This window comes from Cyprinus carpio, chromosome A24 (genome assembly GCF_018340385.1).
Source record: "Cyprinus carpio isolate SPL01 chromosome A24, ASM1834038v1, whole genome shotgun sequence".
NCBI classification, from domain to species: Eukaryota; Metazoa; Chordata; class Actinopteri; order Cypriniformes; family Cyprinidae; genus Cyprinus; species Cyprinus carpio.
Genome location: NC_056595.1, coordinates 14,269,605 through 14,286,556, shown reverse-complemented (window position 1 = coordinate 14,286,556; position 16,952 = coordinate 14,269,605). Strand labels below are relative to the sequence as shown.

The 16,952-nt window shown below is 34.2% G+C and overlaps 1 protein-coding gene across 1 annotated transcript in view; it reads left to right on the top strand.

The window, feature by feature from the left end:
* LOC109051526 (brefeldin A-inhibited guanine nucleotide-exchange protein 1-like) overlaps nt 1–16,952 on the top strand; it is a 49,818-nt gene that overhangs the window by 6,883 nt on the left and 25,983 nt on the right. Inside the window, 5 exon segments of the mRNA XM_042714275.1 lie at nt 5,896–5,926; nt 10,609–10,759; nt 10,842–10,988; nt 12,020–12,199; nt 12,321–12,374. Of these exon segments, the coding sequence (XP_042570209.1) occupies nt 5,896–5,926; nt 10,609–10,759; nt 10,842–10,988; nt 12,020–12,199; nt 12,321–12,374 (563 nt within the window).

The window sequence follows — 16,952 nt, the reverse complement described above, 5'->3', positions numbered from 1 at the left end:
CTGAAGATGAATGATGGTCTTACGGATTTGGAATGACATGAGGGTGAGTAATTAATGACAGAATTTTCATTTTTGTGTGAATTAACCCTTTAATATTTTTGTGGAAACTGTTAGATTTTTTTCCTATTTCTATTCTTTGATGAATCGAAAGTTGGATAGAAATCTTTTGTACCAATAATGTAACTTTTGATCAAATTAATGCATCCTTGTATAAGAGTATTAATTAAAAAAAATTAATAAATCTTACTGACCCCAAACCTTTGAAAGGTAGTGTACACTACAAGAAAATTGTGTATTGTACCTCAAAACATTTTTATTTATAAATTAAATTAATGAACCTCAAAACATTTATAACAATTGTACAAAATCAATTTCTTATAAACACAAACCAACAAAAAAAAAATATTGCTTCTTGTCATAAACTAACAAACAAAACAGCCCTATATTTTTCCATGCTGTTAGTTCTGCAACCCATCCAGGTGTTATAAAGTCAAACCTACCCAAAAGAACTAATGCCTTCCAATTCCTAAACTTGTCTGCCGGATTTATTCATTCTTGAAAATATTAGGTTTGTAAGGCAGGAGGAGTTAATTTAAATAGTTTCTCTGGTTGTCGAGTGTGTCGACACGGTGTGAATGTGTGTGCTTTGAAATGGTAATGCATCTGTAGGAGAGAAGAAAAAAACGCACCACCGCTCTCAGGTAACACTAGGCACCGTTGAGAATGGGATCGGTTGGGAAGCTCTAATGGTTTTTGTAAATGTCCCCTCTTTTTATCAGATTTATCACTGACTGACTGTGCTCAAATCACATTTGAGCTCTTAAGATCAAGCACAAATACAGAGAAAGGATCAGCCCCATCCTGCCTCTGTCTTTCAGTCCTGGATCTGGGAATGTGTGAAATCCACCCTGCCCTTTTCACTGGAGGAGATCAATTGGGCAGCAGATCAGAGTTTTCCAAGGGCTCGAAGGACTTGGATGTAGATGTCTCGGGAAAGAAGCTTCAGTGAGTCTTGGCTCGAGAGTTGAGAGAAAAGAATGAATGAAGAATGAAGAAGGAGGTGAAGAATGCCCTAATAAGACCCCTCCTTATAGCATCTACTTGGACTCCATCCACACACACCCTCTGGCTATGTAAACGGCTTCTGTCTGCAGTCGTTGCATTAGTGTGCGCGTGTTGCCTTGGTGTTGATCACATGGTATACTGCAGAACTCCCAAAGGACCCTAGTGTTTATCTTTCCCCAGCGTTTGGAGCTGCAGCATGTGTGTACTGCAAAATATGCCACCATCCGCTTTTTGCTTAATTGATGGAACAAACCGGCAACTGGAGACTGAATTAGCTCTGAGAGTTGTTTGCCTAGGTGAAGGTGTCTCAGAGCAGTCGACTCGATCCCACCATGCTGTTGTCTAAAACACCAAAGCAGGGTACCAATAAGCAAGCATATACATATATTTGACTTTTGCAATCAAGATCCAGAGCGAAATAGCAATATGCAATTACAGAGCTCCTTTGCAATTATTTCCAGTATGAAGAAGAGAGACTGTCAACCGTCTGGGTTTTCTGCTGTCCTGCCGAGTGAAACTCCCCATGGTGTTGCTGTACAGAGTGACATGTCACGGCATGCTCTCGGCCACCGTATGCACCATGAGTGAAAGTAAAGCTATTTCTGCTTCATTAGAGTTGCGGCTGACACCTCCAGAGCTGATATATTTTCAGGTAGAGGACGGACATCTTTGACGACAACGTGTTTGGCATTTATGAAATCCCACTCAGACCCAACATTCCTGACCAAGTAGTCAGTCCCTCAGTTTCTGGTGTCTGTTTAAGACTCTCTTTAACGTTAGACCTGTGGCCTAGCGGTTGACACACGAGTCCCCACAAGTTTAGACTTTATGCACAAGTTGGAAATGGGAGTTTGATTCCAGTCGATTTATAGTTCTGTCACTCCAAGTTATTTCCTGTCATCTTTCGAATAAACTATTAAGATTGTAAACTAAAATTATATAAGAATATTATATTACATTATTTTTTAAATATAAAATTAAAATAAATTATTAATTAAATATATAATTAAAATAAATTATTAAATTATTAAAAATTGTTTTCTGTAACTGACAAAAATTTTTTAAATATATAATTAAAATAAATTATTAAATTATTAAAAATTGTTTTCTGTAACTGAAAAAAAATCTGAAATAAAAAAAAGATCTGATGAAAAACTTACTTATTTCAGTTAATTGCCAAGGCAAGATTTCTAATGTATAATATAATCAAATTAATAAACTTTCACTTTTAAAAATAGTAATTGAAATAAAGCTAAAATAAAACATAAATATTGGATGAAAAAATCTAAATATAAAAAAAACTAAGAAAAATGACAAGCACATCAATTTACTAAAACTTATGTTAAATTACTAAAATTGAAATATAAGATGAATATAAAAATAAAAGCTAATTCAAAATAACAAATACTATAGTTGTACATAAACAATGCTAAAATTACACCGATTGGTACCATAACCGTTATCAGCTTAATTTTTGGAATCTTCATTTATTTATCTCCATTATCTGGATATTTAATTCTTTATGCTCACTTCTTTGTATTTTTACATTGATTACCTTTAACATCCTCTAATGTTCACTTAAAGTTAAACTGTAAAAAAAAAAATTATTTAATAACACTGTTAAATGTTATCTTCCTCAAATCTCAAAATGAATATTATAATGTTGCAATGACTGACTTATTTACGGTTTTAGTGTTTTATTTAGTTAAAATTTAAAACAGTTGTCATTACTAATGATTTTTCTCCCAGGAAGTTGTAATCATACCATCAGTTATGCAATTATGCAATCACTCTGTAAGATCACCCAGAGAGCGAATGAACACAATCATCCTAGAGCCCCACTGTCGCATCAATTATTCGGTTGCAGGTTTGGTTTACATTAATTGTGCTAGTGTCATTGTCTTGATTGGTGTGACTCACGACTCAGTTTAGATGATAGTGGCATCATAGTTTAACAACACTTCCAAAGCTAATACATAATGCCACTAAAACAACTTTGTTTCAATGATTTGGTAAATAATCATAAATATATATATTTAGTAGAATCATATTACCTTATTCACTGGCAGCTGAGTACAGCAATTATAGTAGATATCATATTACCTATATACACACACAGCTGTGTGAAAGGCCCCTATGGCTCTAGCAGTGGTGTTTTAAAGCAGATGTAAGACACCGTTTGTTATATTTAGCAGAAGGTCTAGAACCTTATTCACTGTTAAGCTGGTACAGCAGGCACGTGGAATGCCGTTTGTTGGGATTCGCAGAAGGTCTAGAAGCCCTGCTAAAGTTAAGAGGGGACACAAACACCTCCCAAAAACCACACACACATACCACAAACACCTCCCAAAATGCATATTCAGAGTGGACCTCAAGACCCCCTCCCCAAAAAACCACACAATAATAAACAGAAGGTTTATTTATCTATTTAACTATCACACTTGAGATTGCGAGTGTTGTGTGGCACAGTCAGATTTCATATCAGTAGTGTTGTGTGGCACAGTCAGATTTCATATCAGTCATTTGAAGCTGATGGTAACTGAAAGAAAATTATTTATGTGGTGTCATAATATGTTGTCCCAACTGTCGACTCAGAAAGTGTAGGCGATGGCACGGTTTCAAAATTATAATGGTGCCAACTGTGCACGAGTATGACATACAGTAAGATTGTGTTTTGTGCTACTCATTAGATGTATAGGACATTCATAGCTCAGTGAATAAGAAGGAGGCTAAGAAGCATGCACGGTAGCAAGTTGAATTGCTGTTTAATTCGTACTTCAGTCAATTAGCAAACAGCTAATAATGTTCACAAATCTATGCTGTGGCAAAGATAGTGCTTGTTTTGAATAGACATGTAATCCTATCTAAAATACTGCAGAACAGTTTAATTCAGTGCAGTCTGCCTCATTAACTGTATGACTATACACAATTCAATTTTTTTCTTTTTTGAAAGAAAGATACTTTTATTCAGCAAGGATGCATTAAGTGGATCAAAAGTGATGACAAAAACATTTATAATGATGCGGAAAATTCAGCTTTGCAATCGCATGAATAAATTAGCCTACATTTTAAAATCTATTAAAAAAAATCAAAAAGTTGTACAAGTAATATTTCAAAGTTTTCTTGTTTAACTGCATTTTTGATCAAAAAAGTGCAGTCTTGGTGAGCATAAGAGAGAGACTTCTTTCAAAAACATTAAGAAATCCAATGTGACCCATGTCTATTTGAAACCTGCCAAATAAACTAGTGTGTAAATCGAGGAGAAATAAAAAAATTGTACTGTTAGCTCTCTGCTCTCATAGTGCGGTTAAACCACTACTTCTAATTTAAAAAAAATACTAATTATAGCTTATACCAGTATTGCAGTATGGTCCCAGCCATATCTCTAATCATTTTGGAAATGCTTGCAGAGTGATGGAGAATGATGTGAGGGTAAGCAGACACCAGTGCTCGATGTTCTGTCCGTGTTCAGATTGAGTGTAGCATGTTGGAGGGCTGTCTGTCAGCAGAGCGTGTAGATGTCATTATGCTGCTGTACTCGTCATTGTTTACTGTCAAGAGAAAGAAGGAGAGTGCTCTTTCTACAGTATTACATTGTCCCCGTGCCGAGCACTTAGTCATTCATGACTGCAGCTGCTCGCTGAGACCAGAGGCTCTTGTTCAGAATAAACATATTCAATCCAAACTACTTTCAAAACACCAGCACAGACTGAAGTAGTCAGATATCCTGACCTGTTAGTAACAGCATGACCGATGCAAGTCGGCGCAAAGTGCTTGTATGCTAATGAATCCAGGTGTTAAAGCTGATTTAAAGTCTAATTTATGTAATGTAGAAGCTTTCAGAAGCTTGCAGCGTGTGCCTCCGACTTCTCGTTAGTAGATTTTTTCAACACCGAATGCATTTCTGATGCGGTTAATGACTGGTTTCAGAGGAAGAGGTGTTAAGGGGTCCATGTGTAATTAAATTCTTTAGTGTTAGCAGTGAAAATAGCTCTCGACAAAATGATGCACTGAGCGAGCTGTCTGTGTGTTTGGTGTCATTGAGCCCTTGCATTTTGGATTATTAAATATTTTTGCTCATTTAATTTAGCTTTTAACTACCAGTAATATTGTGGAATAGTAGAGGCTTACAGTGAAAAGCAGTTTATTCTCTTTATTCTAGAAAGTGCATGTACATTTTATTATTGTCATTAATTTATTTGATTTGTTTCAAAACCACAACACAATTATATATTTTTGAGGTGTTATGTATGTTTTAGATATATATCCATGCATATATTCCAGATGTATTTTTTTTTTTTTTTTTTTTGATTGTTTTTTTATTTTTTTTTTGGTGATGACTTTGCACTTTGAGGGATTTATAAAATTAAGAAAATATATGTTTAATATAATATACTTCTAATACATTATACATATAAATTAATACAAAAAAACAAAATTTTATAAACAGTTGAATACATAAATTATATACATAAAATATATTATAATCATAAAATAATATAATATATTTTTGAAACATTTTGAGAAAAATATGTAAAGTTATTTTAAAAAATTCAACATATTTTATATGTTCAGCTATATAAAATATTCTATTATTGTTTTTTGTCTAATATTTTTATTTTGTTATTATGTTTAGGAAAACTGATTTTGCATTATGCTATATTATATCTGAAAAGCTCTCCTTGAACTCTTGTGTTTCTCTGGCAGTAGATGGTAAACAAGTCAACCATTATAGTTGGCTTTAATTCAGCCACATTATTCCCTATAGCATAGTTTATTTATCTATTTAGTTTTTACCACTCATGTGACTATTCTCTTTTTCTTTTACAGAGGAAATCAAGGAGGAATCTGAGAAATTAAGGTAAATCGATATCTTATGCCACACCTCATCTGTCGAGATATTGAACATGTATTTCAAAATCCCCCTTCACTGTAGTCAGGTTCAGTGCTTGTAATGCAGCGCTGACATTTTCCAGAGAGTAACCCCACGTGGCCTCTTTGTGTTTTGGCTGCTGCCCTGCCCTCATTGTGATTTGTGAGTGTGTGTTCAGTGCCGGTGTTGTTAATGTGCTCGGAGACCTTGCTGTGTGACTAGGACACAGGAATGAGACGTTCTGTGCTCATGTCTTTCTGTAGGGCCGGGGCAGCCCGTTCTGAGGTCCTGCCTCACCTCCCTCAGCCCTTCATCTCAGAAGCCTCATAGAGACAGCATTCATTCACCCTCTACATCCATTAACTCACAGCTCACCTGCTCACCCCATCCTTCTCGCTTTCACATCCATATCCTTGTCTTTTGGTGTTTCTTCTCTTTGTTCTCTCTTACAGATTTCTGTTTTGAAATGAAGGTGCACTCCTTCCAAACAATAGTTCTATTTTAAGTCTCAGTTTTTAATTAAAACACCATTTGTCACAGCAAAACTCTTCGTGAATCTGAATCTGTAATCTACACATTGTCATAGAAACATAATGTTTCAAACGTTAGTTCAGTAAACCGACCTGACGGATTGAGCAAGTGATTTGTTAGATTGATTCAAATCATTTTTCTTTTCTCTTTGTCTTACTTTTTCATTAAAAAACTTCATGAATACATTTTTTTTAACTGTTAAGAAGACAGCTCATTAAGAGTCATGTATTTATGAATTAGACTGCTCTGGTCATAATGGGTGTTTGTTTTACTAGTTTTTTTTTTTTCTGGTGTTTTTCACATTATAATATATACTAGAATAAAATAATTTTATACACACACACTATAATAGTTATAATTGTATTATTTTTATATTAAATATTAAATATTATATTAAAAACATATTTATATTAAAAATGTACTAATAATTAATAGGTATAACATTTACATGCATTCTTTGATGAATAGAACGTAAATCATGTATAAAAGAAGGCCTATATCATTTTAATGTCTTTACTGTCCCTTTTGAACTGTTTAATTAGTCCTTGCTCAATAAAAAATATGAATTTTTATATATATATATATATATATATATATATATATATATATATATATATATATATATATATATATATCTATATATATATATGTGTGTGTGTATGTATGTGTATGTGTATAGATATATATATGTATGTGTGTGTGTATATGTATATATATATATATAAATAAAATAGTATATATATATATATATATATATATATACATATATATATATATATATATATATATATATATACATATATATATATATACATATATATATATATATATATATACTGACCCCAAGCTTTTGCTTTCTCATTCTGCACATATCTATTCAATTTATACAATGTCACATCAACTTTCAGCATTTTATTTCTTTATGTGGACATTTAATTTAGAAAATGTCAATTTTCCGTCCTTTCAAGAAATATATCAGGAATGTTCTGGGTTCAGTCTCTATCAACTGCATATGTGGTATAATATTGATAACCACAGGAAAAAAAAAAATATTGAGCCCCACTGAAATTTTCAGTTTGTTAAAAACATGGATAGAAATGCACTTAGTGGAAATAAACATTACAATACACACTAATAGACTTAAATATGTTAACATATGAGCAAAGCTCTTCAAAGTACAACTCATAACCATGCAAAGCCATGTAAAATATAGATGAAACGCACTACGAGCTGGAAAATTCAGCTTTTTCTCTTGCCTCAGTCTCCCTTTATAAATGCATTATGGTTCTTACAAACAAAATATTTTCTGGGTAACCACAAATGCTCTCGATAGATCTTAACTTTGTTTTGAATCTTTTAAAATGGCACTAGCTGATTCTTGCTTCCCCAGATGTCTCGGCGTTGCACGATGCTTACAGTGCTGTTTGTGCTCTGCCTGATTAGTGACTTGGTTTAACTCCATGGTGTGTGAGGTAATCTCTGAACCCGGCGGAGCTCTAGTCTTTTCCCTCGTAGCCTGGCTACAGCTCAATTTATGTCAATTAAAAATATGAGCTGGCTAATCCCTCCACAGACAGATTAATGAGACCGACTGAAGGAGAAGTGAAGGGAGAAGAGGAGGGCCAATGGGAAGAGCTGTATTATACTGCAGTGACTCGGCCAGCTAACTCATAGCCACAGCAGCCCAACGCGGCTGTGTCCTGCTTAGTAGACATCTACCAGTGGGGAAAAGTGTGTACTTTTGAGTAAAATAGAGATTTAGGACTGTTTTTCCTACTGTATTTTGTTTTCTGTGTTAGATTTGCCAAGCAGTTCATTTGATTCATTAAAAAGAACACCACATTTTTATGAGCAAGTTCTTGTTTTTGTGCTGCCTGTTTGTTTTTGCGTACAATTAGCTCGGATGAGTGATGTATCAATATATGAGCTGTGAATATCTAGTAATTATGAGCTGTGAATAAATGACTCTTTTTATATGAGATTAGTGAGTCATTCAAAAGATTCATTAAACAACCTTGTTTGTGAGTTAGCAGATTGAATTGGACTCTTTCAGTCAGTGAATCATTTAGAGACATTTGAGTAAGGTAGTAGTTTGGACACTTGGTTTTTGTAGTGACCAGTTCAGATTTAGATTTAGATTTGCCAAATGATTCATTTGATTCATTAAAAAGAACAGCATTTTAAAGAACATGTTAGTAAAGAGCATTTTTGTGCTGTCTGTATTGTTTTTCTGCACAGTTAGCTAGATGGATGATATGTGCTAAAATATGAGCTGCAAATTTCTAATAAATATTAATTGTGAATAAATTGCTCTTTTTAAAGGGCTTTTTTTAATGAGTCAGTTCTTTTTAATGAGGGCTCTTTTTAATGAGTTCACAGGGTCATTTTTACAATTCAAAATGAACATAACAAAGTTTTGAAATAAATGAATAATGATATTCTTAAAAAAAAAAAAAAAACTTTTTGGTATTTTTATTTTATAAAATGGATAGTTCCAGTCCTTGATTCTGATTGGTTGAGCCGTGTTCGAAGCTGTTGTAAATTACACTGCAAACTATACTTTTGTTCTTTGCTTTTGTTTACTTCTGTGTGTTGCTCGACAACAACTTTGTTGGACCCACAACTGTTTCTGAGGAACTACATTGTTTGGTGGAAGAATACTGTTTTTATTTATTTCATTACACTTTATTTGCTCGGTTTTATTCTGTGAAACCTTACTATGTACGTATATGGAATAACCATTTTATAAAAGCAATAAGCCCCAAGAAGCCGTGGTTTACATAAGGAATAATTGACGACAGGCTGTTGAATTATTAGAAAAATAATGCACACCAAGGTGGTGATGCGTTACACCTCTTGTGTTCATTATTTTTCTAATAATTCAACAGCCCAGAGTCAATTATTCTGCTTATACTATGGTAACCACACCTCAAGACATCGATCAGATGATATATTTAAAGGGATTTGTCCGTTTTTTGTACTTAAATCGCTATTGTGAGTAGGATTATTTCTTCCCCATTTCATCCAACGTCTCTTTTGCATGTTCCAAAACGTCATTTTAAAGCTGGTAACGGAGGCTTGAGCCGTTGATAGCATTCTAATACAGTTATTAATAAAGTTATTAGAAAGAGCGCGAGAGAGACAGAGACACACATAGAAAGAGAAAGAGAAAGAGAGAGAGATAGTGTGAATTAGGCTACCTCTGTGCGTCCCTCAACAGTGTTCTGCAGCAGCGTCTCTAAACAGCGCCGTTATTACCTCGCTAGTAAGAAATGTTATTTCCGATTTCCGAAAATCGTCTGTCATGTTGTTGTTTTTGTTAGTCCTGTAATTTCTGTTATTACAGTTTTACTATGTGAAGTGATATGGAACTGTAATGTGGTCAATAGAGCTGCCTGGAACTACATTCGCCGTGCGTTTCCCAGAAAATAATTGCACTCCTCAGAACGTTCGTCAGCCAATCAGATTCAAGCATTCAACGGCCCCGTAGTATAACGTGAATTTATAACAGCTAAGGCGCGTTTTCACGTTGTGCCTAAAACCCCCTTAGCTGTTATAAATTCACTGTTTAGGTTACCATATGAGGTCCAGTTCCCCAGTGGGAAGCATTTTTGGGGGGGGTTTGGTGACATATTGGAATCATAATCAACCATAATAAAGCAATCAAAAAACTATGATTACTACGATACTATAGTATTCAACTGCATCTTTCTCTTCCGCTGCTTTGCTCTCTGTCACTCTCTCTTTTGCATTGTGTCCCTTTGGTGCTCCAATATTCAACACTCTTAATATCTCACTCACTCTCTCTCTACTCAACTTCACCCCCCCCCCCCCAACCACTTCCCCCGTCCCACTGTGCACTCATCGTCCTTGCTAACACACAGCACTCCCAGCTTGGCCTGGCACCTCTCCAGATCCGTTGCTCATCTTGAGCTGATACAGTGGCTGGATATAAAGCGAGAGTTTGCAGTCTAGGTCACATCCACTGCAGTGTGGATATATAAAAAGATTCAAAGGATTTCTCACACTGGCAGAACTAAAGGGTTTTGCGTATTTAAAGAAAGAAAGACATTTTAGAATGTTTTGCTGTAATTTAATGTAATGTGTGACTGATTGACATCTTTGTTTTTGTTTTGTAGCCCACCGGCTGGGGACAACAAGTCCAGTACTTTGCCACCAATCAAATCGAAGACCAACTTCATTGAAGCAGATAAGTACTTCCTGCCGTTCGAGTTGGCGTGTCAGTCCAAATGTCCACGCATCGTCATCACCTCTCTAGACTGTTTACAGGTCAGTGCCCTGCAACACACTGATGTCAGGATCCTTCTTAAGAGGATGTTTCACCTCATGCGCTGTGTTCATGATTTTTCAGAAACTCATAGCATATGGTCACCTGACGGGCAGCGCTCCAGACAACACCACCCCCGGAAAAAAACTCATCGACAGGATCATCGAGACTATATGTGGCTGTTTCCAAGGACCGCAGACGGATGAAGGCGTCCAGTTGCAAATTATAAAGGTCAAATAATAATAATATAATTATAATAATAGTATGACATATTTCTTCAGAAATTGTCTTAATAATTGGAAAATCCCTTTCTGTCATCATAATTTAGAATTTAATAATAATTGTATTATTATTTATTTTATTACTTTAATATTATTCTTATTATTATTATTATTATTTAAAAACTGTATAATTATTATTAAATTCAAATTTATTATGACATAAAGGGATTTTCAAATTCTTAAAATATTTTTGGCAAAACTGGCAGAAATGTCTTTCAGCTCCTAAATGGAAATTCTGTTTATTTATTTATTATTTATTTAAATGCAGTTGCAATTTTTAACGGGGAATGATTATGTTTGTTTAAACTACTGACTCAATATTACAAAATAAATCAAAATGTAATTGATTTAATAATTTTTATTTAGTCTATTTTAGTTTTCAGTTGTCTTCCTGGTGTCCAAAAAAAAAAAAAAATTTGCAAACACTGTATATGTGTATATATACATAAAACACACACACACACACACACACACAAACACAAAACATATATATATATATATATATATATATATATATATATGTGTATGTGTGTGTGTGTGTATATAAATGTATATTTTTTTTTTTTTTGTGTGTGATTTAATTTACTCTTTTTTTTTTTTTTTTTTTTTTTTTTTTGTTTTTTTGTTTTTTTTAGAGCATGTCTCTTTTGAATTTTGAATAGGTTGCTGTAGAACTGCCCTAACCTGTAGTGCTCAGATTTCCATAATGTCATTTGCCTAAGCTATTGTTTTACAAATCTCATTGTGGAATGTGGAGTAGCAGGACAACCGCGGCGCCTAAAAGCTGCTGAACTCCTTCATACGGCCGCATGTCAAGCCTAATCTGTTTGAACTTTCCCAAGATTCCTGCAGCTTAAGTAATAAATAATAACGCTCCCCATATAGTCCGAATACTTTCCTAGGGTTTATTGCTACACTCATGGCTCAACTTCCTCAGCGGTGACATTTGTGTTTGTTTCTTTTCACTCCGGCTCCCGACAGGCCTTGCTTACAGCCGTGACCTCGCAGCACATAGAGATCCATGAAGGTACGGTTCTGCAGGCCGTAAGAACGTGCTACAACATCTATCTGGCCAGTAAGAACCTCATCAACCAGACCACGGCCAAAGCCACCCTCACGCAGATGCTGAATGTGATATTCGCCCGCATGGAGAACCAAGCAGTGAGTGCATTTGACACTTCTCCTGTGGTAATACGGAGAAATGACACCTTGATCTAACATTTCTTCTTTCTTTTTGATTGATGCCTCTTCTCCTCCTCCTCCTTCCCCCTTCAAAATATAGCTTACAAATCACAAGATCAGTTGGTCTTTGGCATCAAGAAAGCGAGATCGTCAGGTAAAGAGTGACGGGACTGCTTTGAAATTTGCTTGATCTGAAGTTTTCTCTGGTTTGTGTACATGGGCTTCATCCGTCACTCGTGCTCTGTCTCCCTCTCTGATTCTCTCTCAGACGTCTCGCGCAAGTCTGCTTGCCTTGGCTTCATTGCATTTGTTTTCTGCCTGCTGTTGTCCCCTCCATGACAAATGAGTTCCTTTCATCTGTCTTACCATGTTCATGTGTTGTGGAAGATTACAGCAGTTCTCTCTTGTTTGTAAGGCCACATTTACACCTGGTAGTAACATCCGACTCGGGTGATTTGGTCGTAAGTTGTTGACACCTGGTGGTAACATGTGACTCCTGAGTGTTTGGATTGTGAGGAAAGAGTCTTTAATTTATGATGACATATGTTGCTCTGTGGGACTAGGCAATTTTTTCCTAAATATTATTTAAATATTGTTTAGCCTTTTGACAAGATTACTACCATTCAAAAGTTTGGGGTCAGTAAGATTTTTTAACAAGACTGCATTTATTAGATCAAAATGGAATTAAAAATAACATCTTAAAATATTATTACAATTTAAAAATGTAATTCTAATATAACATTTTATTGTTATTTTTAAAACTTTTTATTATTATTCTTATTATTGTCAATGTTGAAAACCGTTATGCCACTTAATATTTTTGTAAAAATCGTAATTAATTTTTTTCAGGATTTCTTCCTGAAAAGATTCAAAAGAACAACATTTATTTAAAATAAAAATCTTTTGTAACATTTTAAATGTCACTTTTGATCAATTTAATGCATCTTTTCTGAATAAAAGTAACAGAGCAACCAATATTTTAACCAAACATTTGTTGTATTTTCAGAATGTGGCTGTATGTGAATATAATGTACAGTAAATATACAAATCTATTTAAAATAATCTAGGTTTTCTCAATTTTTTCCTGCATGAATTTTTAATTTTTTTAATAATATGCACATTTTTTCATCATAAACCACAATATTTATGCAAAAAATATTTTAAAATAGACATTTTAATACATAAATATTAATGCTCCATGGAAAATTCCACCAATATTTTCAGTAATAACTGCAAGGAAACATTGGATCAGAGTTTTGATGGACTGACACATTATGAAAGTGTATTAAAGGTGATATTCACAACGGTGCTTAAATTTTCATTTTGGGATGGAGTATCCCTTTAATTTTATATACTACAAAATCATTGCTAGTATATTTTGAATATTCAATATCAAGAAAGGAAGTCTAGAAAAAAAAATCTTTATTTTTCTGAAATACACTTTGATTACACCATAAACAATGTTTTGAGCAGAATTGTTGCACAATTATTTTAGTTGATGAACTTCAGATGAGAATGTCACATGATTAGCGTTGTTCAGGAAACATTTTGCACTGAGCAATCAGATCAAGAATCAATTTGGACCTTGTTTACAATCGTATTTAGTGTTGTCATTTGGTTTCAGATCATCCGAGATGGATGTTGATACCAGGAGCAAATGCGATGTTGTCTATATCTTTGTGTTTTAAATAGCTGCATGTGGATGAGGACAGTGAGGTGCAGTTTAGATGTTTCACAGTCACTGATCTGATCAAAAGGATGCCACTTTGAAAGTGGGGCTTGCGGTTTTGGCACAAGCTAAACACACTGTATCGCAGTTTTAGCAGTCTGGACAGAGCGTGACTCATTCTGACACCGGCAGACACATCATGCATCACAAATCAGATGTACATTATTGAAGATGTGTTAGTTTTGCCAACACAGATCAGGCTATATTAGACCACCTGAATCCAGCTGAAAGCTCTAGAGAAGGGACATCTTTGTCCCTCATACTTTATTAATAAACCTGTTACATTAAATGTCCTTCCTGGCTAATTGATAAATGCAGCATACTCAGCAGTCCACTTGCTAACTTGGTTTCTTTGGAATATACCTAAAAGATAAAAATATAACTCTTTCATTGATTTAATTATAAATCAGTTCCATTTAACAAAAGTTTTTGTATGCCAGAATGTAATTTCTCTATCTTGAGATTTGAATTAGTTTATTTAATTATTTACAAATATAACTTATAATATTATTGCAAGCAGCAATTACCAGGGTTCAAGTACTTTAGGCGTTTAAGCACAAAAGGTAAAATACATTGTGTTAACATGGCTGTAACCACCTAAATCAATGATTAAAATAGCTTTTTTAGTAAATGCAGGTAATTTACCAAAGAACCTATGTTCAAATTTATATTAAATGTTGCATGCTTGTTTAGAATCATCTGTCACATATGCTCACCGAGTTTCATGAAGTTTTGAGTTTTTCTTTAGGATTTATAGGCTTTTGGATTTATAGGCCTCGTCCCTTTAAAATTGAGGCTGTTGTAGCTTACCAAAGTGTAAAGTTCAATATTTTTTTTTGATAATTATGGATCTAGAGGGCCTTGAGAATTGTACTGCAGTGGTTTTGTTGCGATTGAGCGAAAAACTTAGGACTAGTTTGCAAAAGTAACCTTTTTAAATAATCTTGAATATTTAATGACCAGTTTGATTGACAGCCTTGGTCCAAGAGGCAACATTGTTCAGAATGAGGAGATCTATCATATGATATGAAGATGTAGTGTATGTGTGGCTATATGAACTTTTTTTTAGAATTTAAAATCACTATCAATTAAAATGTTGTGTGTTTGAAGTATTTTTTACTGTTATGACACCACCTATGGTCCGATCTTGATGAAACTTTGCATGATTGTTAAGAGTCATCTGACATATGTTTTCACCAAGTTTAGTAAAGTTTTAAGTTAATTTTTTTTAGGTTTTATAGGCTTTTTGGTATATTTGGGCAGGCACCTTTTCTAAATGACCCCGTTATAGCTAACCAAAGGAAAAAATTCTTATCTAATGATTATTGATCTAGAGAGTCCAGAGAATTTTGCTGCAGTGGTTTGATCGAGATTGAGCGAAAAACCTAGGACTAGTTTGCAAAAGTAGGTTTTCAACACAATTGAGAATAATTAATGAACGATTTGATTGACATCACTGGTTCTTGAGGCAAAGTTTCCCAGCATCAGGAGATCTATCAAATGATATGAAGATTGAGTGTGTGTGTGACAAATCATGCAATATACAATCATTTATGTACTTGAAAAATGCAATTTCGCCCCCTAGTGGCCGATAATTTTCACAATTCTAACACATCTTTAGGGCCATGGATTGAAAATGCCCACCGAGCTTCGTTCCAATCGTCCTCCATTAACCTTGTCTAAAAGGTGCTCAAACTTCATTGGCCGATGGCAGCCATGTTTTTTGAGATATGCCAATGTCCTCGTAGACCCTTATGGCACATTGGACTAAGAGACAGCATACTAATTTTAGGGTCAGTTGGACTAACGTTTTTTTCCATCTTATAGCGCCACCAAGTGGCAGAGCTGTGCAATTTGATCGTTTGGCTTATGAACGTTTTGGCGTCCCTATATGACGATGAGTCGAAATTTCAACTTTTTTTGATAATTATTGATATTCACTGTCCAGAGAATATTTCTGCAGTGGTTTGGTTCCGATCGGGGCGAAAAACCTAGGACTAGTTCGCAAAAAAGGTTTTGAATTTACTTCAAAATTGTGGGAAAACCATGGTGGGATTCCTCCTAGAGTGAATCTTTGTATACTTTATGCACTTTTCTTGTTTTCTACAGATTCCAAAAGTATACAATTGAGTCTATGACAAACAGTCTAGGAGTTATGAGCAGTTTTGCGTTTTCGATTGCTTTAGGCCGATTGAGCTGAGTCTTTGGATCTGAGTAGCGGTCAAAACTACTACCATCTGACAAACTTTCAGCTCTCTAGGCGGTTTGGTCTGCACGATCAATTTTAGGAAAGAAGAAGAAGAATAAAAATATACTATGTTAATTACAAATTATTTACATTGAATTACTGAATTTATTAACAGACATGGTTTCATTGCTAAGACCTTAAGTATTGATTGACTATTTTTCATTTTGCTATTTACTATTGTATGACTATTTACTAAGATGTCAGAGCTTGGTGTTGTACCAAACTTATTTATGTATTCATTTATTTATTTTATAAATTAAAACTATAATTTAAAATTCATAAAATGACATTGTTAATGGCAAATTATTGACGCTATTAACAGACCTAGTTTAATTTAATCAGTTTTATCAGCTAATATATTGATTAACAATTTATTATTATTTATTTTCTAGTTTCTATTTACTATGTTTTAGATGCTGGTATTGTATCAAAGCTGTTTATTTACTTATTTACAGCCCCATTTTCATTTTATCAGTTGCCAAGCCCAAGGTCTTTTGATTCACTATGGATACCAGGGTAGGAGCTGGTATTGTACCAAAGCCAGAATGTTGTTTTTGATCCAGTCTTATTGCTGTCTGCACATGTTCAGTTTGAATAAGCTACCAGCTTAGATTCAGTTGTCATAATTGGGCCATTTGGACCCTGTGTGTGTGTGTGTGTGTGTGTGTTATTTTTATTTATTTTTTTTACATGGTATTTGTGTCTGATGATAAAATATATATTTTTTTAAATCAGGATTGCATAATGTGGCATGC